This window comes from Diuraphis noxia, unplaced genomic scaffold, assembly GCF_037042655.1.
Source record: "Diuraphis noxia isolate RWA-SAM2 unplaced genomic scaffold, SU_Dnox_SAM2 contig0001, whole genome shotgun sequence".
Lineage (NCBI taxonomy): Eukaryota > Metazoa > Arthropoda > Insecta > Hemiptera > Aphididae > Diuraphis > Diuraphis noxia.
This window is the reverse complement of record NW_028301711.1, coordinates 28663126-28667477: the sequence shown is the minus strand read 5'-3', so window position 1 is coordinate 28667477 and position 4352 is coordinate 28663126. Positions and strand designations below refer to the sequence as shown.

The following is a 4352-nucleotide window of genomic DNA, read 5'->3' as shown; positions in this document are numbered from 1 at the left end:
GAATTGGTTTGTGAATCTAAACCTTCCAGTGCATCACCCAAATGCTTAAAACAAATTCATTCGAATAGGTCCAGCCGTTTAGGAGAAGTTCAATGATATACACACGTACAGTAGAATATTATATATATATATAAAGATGAGTGGGGAAAAAGCATCTTTTTGATATTTTTCTCACGAACCAATTTGTTTGTATGGGTACATTCATGCTCTAGAACGACGGTTAAAATATATCTAAAAGAAACTAACTTCTTCCCTGAGTATTATACATTTAACTGGTCATTTCCAACCACGTTACACTACATTATATTTACTCAATGATAATACTAATTTATTTCATATACATTTACTCAATTAAAATTAAACAAGTATTTTTATGAATAGTTAAATTTTGAACCAAATAGATTTTTAGAATCTTAGTAAGAATTTGTTGGTTTTAAAATGATGTGAGTTTTTATTTGTGTTTGTCATGATTAAAAAAGCTTCAATTGCTAAGTTAAAAGGTGGGTTATGTTAGAATATTGGATTAAATTTGTACTTTAGGATGTGAACAATTTCCAGTACTTTTAAAAATAATTAAGAAAACTAAAAAAAAAAAAAACTGAAATATTTACGCAACAACAGTTTTGAATAAAATTGTTTTTTTTTTTGTAGATTAAAAAATAATGATGCAGATACTTGGAATGTTAAAAAAATATTTATAATAGTCATGATATAATAATTATGTATACTTCAAATTATTTTTAAATATCCTGTATTATGATATCTTTCGGTTCAGAAGTCGACATTTATTAATTGTTTAATTGTTGTCATAATAAAATGACAAAAAAAAAAAAATTAGCCATATACGTGTTTGGACATTGTAATATTTGTCATTGGTTAAATATTTTTTTAATTACTCACGGTTAAAAAGTAAGTTTATTTATGATCGCTATTTTTGATTATATTTAGGTACTATACCTATGAAATACAGAATTTTTTAAAAATAATATTTTAAATTTCGAACATTTCATTCACTTTGATGATTTCATGAAATGTTGTTCAATATTATAATGAGATAGGAATAAAACAAAAATCTATCTTTGTTGTATAATACTACCTATATCTATCATATTATTTTCAATAAAATGATATAATTAAAAAATAAAAATTTTCAATTAGAAAAATAGAAATATTTATTTAACTGAATAATAAATAGCTACATTTGTTACTCTCATGTATTACTTACAAGCAACTAAATCACCAAGTAAAAACATATTTTTTAATTTTAAGACTCATTTAAAATCTAATAAATTTATATATAATTGTTACATTTTTATACTCTAGATTTATTTATTTTTTAATCGAATAAATAAAAATTTCAAAAAACCTTATAATTTTTGGAGATTTAGAACTAATTAACTAATTTGGTTCTTTTTTTTTTTTTTTTATTTAGAAATACGCCTCAACTACCAGGGGTATTGGCGTTTAAGATATACATGTTACAGTTTAATTATATTTACATAATGATACTAGAGTATAAAGAAGAAAAGTATATAAGATAAATAAAATTTGGTTCTTATTTTAGACATGAAATACACAAAGACATAGACATAGGCATTTAAATATTTGTATACTTATTTATTCGTTTTATTTTTCTTTATTTATTTATTTATTTATTTTTTTTTGTAATTTGCTTAGACTACAACATTCGTATGCGTATACACAGAGTTAAGTTCCTTCACCACTACTTTACAAGCTAGCTTCGTGTTCTCTATTCCGTTTGTCTATTTCTTCTTCAATTTTTCTTCTTTTTTCTTCCCTTTTACATCTATTTTCATAATCACTCTCATACTTTTTGAAACATGATCATTGATCAAACTATCTTAACTTGTTCTTTCTTATTTCGTTTTGTTCCACTCATACAAAACTCCTAGTGAATAAATTCTAATCTTCAAATCATATAAAAGTTTTATCTAGTTGATACTTATGTGATCCAAAGTTTAGAGTACTTTTTTATTTGCTTAAATAATAAATTTTTTGTCAAAGGTAAATGTCATGAAAATATAACAGCATACAAAATATAATTTTTACAAATACAGTACGTTCAGATAAACAATCATTAAATTGCACATATGAATATATTAGATTATCAATACTAAAATTGAAATTAATAATTTTATATCATTACAGTAACTACAATAGTTCACCAACCAACCTAACAGTCAATTAAAAATAAAAATAACTAATTGCATGTTATATTATTTATCGTGATAAATATTTGCATTATTATATTAGTTTAATTACTATTAGTGTTAGATTTACAGACATTTTTGTTTATATTTTGTAATCTTACAAAACTGTAGGCACTTGTACGTTATTTATATTTGTCTAGTATGACTAGTATTGTACTATATTTGTGGTATATAAGAATCTGCTAATGACGAATATAAGATATGTAAGTATATGGTGTGATTCATAAAATCAAATCAATATGTTACCTTTTTCTATTTAGAATTTATAATATTTTTAATTTACAACAATTTGTGTACAATCTAATAAAATTATAGGATTTAGGTATTAAGTATTTTATTTATTCATGCTATATAATATTTCCTTATACATTTTTAAATAATTAGATATAATTTTTAATATTTGTGGTAATTAATAACCTATAATCTTGAGAAATAATAGCATTGTAGGTGAAATTTATGTCACACGATTTGTGGGAAATAAGTTTCAAGAATTTTGTTTAATTCTCTTAAATCCATCAATGTCCCCCTCAATCTTTCTTCTATCCTCAACTCCAATTCGGAAATAGTCGTAAATATAATTATTAATTTTATTATAGAGGCTGGTTTTATCATATAATTGCATTTAAGATAATTGCTGTTTTTAACTCCTTGCATGTTTTGTAATATTTTATTATTATCTAGTTATGTTATTTTATATAATTGTTGAGCTATAATAGTAAAAATAAAAGCTATTAAAAAAAAAAGTTCCATGATAACCTTGTTAAATATTTCATGGTAAAGTTTGTTTGATAATTTTATATTACCTAGACGACATACTTAATACAAATATTTATATTATTTTATTTTATATTAATTACAACCAATAATTAAATTAGTTTTGAAGAAAATTATAAAGTGCAGTTATATTTAAAATTGTGTTTTAATAATCAATGAAAATTTATTATCATGAGCAAAATGAAAATTTTAACTTTATCATTTAATGTAATTAATATAAAATTTCAAGATGATGTCTCTATTGGTGGACAAATAACAGCAAATGTGAGGTTCTTGAATTATAAAGATCAAAGATTATTTGAACCAGTTTTTCCTTCTTCGAATCCATTGTATTTGTATACCGGGGGATCTTTTACATTTGGTATCAATGGTCATACAAAATCTGAATTGTGCAAGGAATTCATCGTATACATAAATCTGTATCAAACTGATCCGGAAAAAATGTTGTCAGAATCTGTGGTAGATGTCACCAATGCTTTACGAGATGTTTTCTGCAATGACCCTACACCCGGTGATTCTCCAAAACAGGTTAGTCGAATAAAATTTGTTATAGAGATTTACTCTTTTACAATCAAATGTTAGATGTGAGTAACTAACAGTTAGTTTGTTAAACCACTGATATAGTATGTATATATATATATATATATATATATATATGTGTAAAATTATAATTAACTGTGTATACTTTATTAATAAATTTAAGGTGAAAACTACTGTACGATTCAACGACCATAAGGGTGAACTTATAGCCACTTTGGACATAACCATTGTTATAGCTCCACCTACAACAAACCTCATAAATGACTTGCCCATAGATGTAGACATCAATAATCAGTTTATTAATACAACAATCGATTGTCATACATGTCCAAAAGTATCTGATCTTAAATGTCCCGATGATAATGAGCACAGTGATGATGGTGAGTGGGATATGATGTCTGCAAAACTCAAAAATGGACATTCAATTGCTATCAAATATAAAAGGAAATATTATTCGTTTCAACCAACAGAACCCGATGAACATTGTGAAGTAGAAGAAGATTCAATTACCAAAAGCGAAGAAAAACTAAATTCTCATATACTTAACTTGCTCTCAGATATGCATAATCTAATATTAGAAAATCCAAAATACCAGAATTAAAAATTTATATTTCAGAAAATATACAGTACAATTATTTTAATACATGAACATGAAAATGGGTTTTCGTGAAATTATAATGCGTATAAATGTAGAAAGTTTTCTTTTTAAAAAAAAAAAATCCCTTGAGGCTTTATTATTTAAACGATTCAAAGGTCTTTATAAATATATTTGACAATTATACATATTTTACATACTAGATAAATTAT

General features: G+C 24.1%; 1 protein-coding gene across 1 annotated transcript; it reads left to right on the top strand.

Moving 5' to 3' along the window:
* Positions 1-3176: 3176 nt before the first annotated feature.
* Positions 3177-4146, top strand: LOC107161581 (uncharacterized). Its single transcript, XM_015508048.2, has 2 exons — positions 3177-3533; positions 3709-4146. The coding sequence occupies exons 1-2, from the start codon at positions 3177-3179 to the stop codon at positions 4144-4146; spliced, it is 795 nt and encodes a 264-aa protein (XP_015363534.2).
* Positions 4147-4352: the final 206 nt, after the last annotated feature.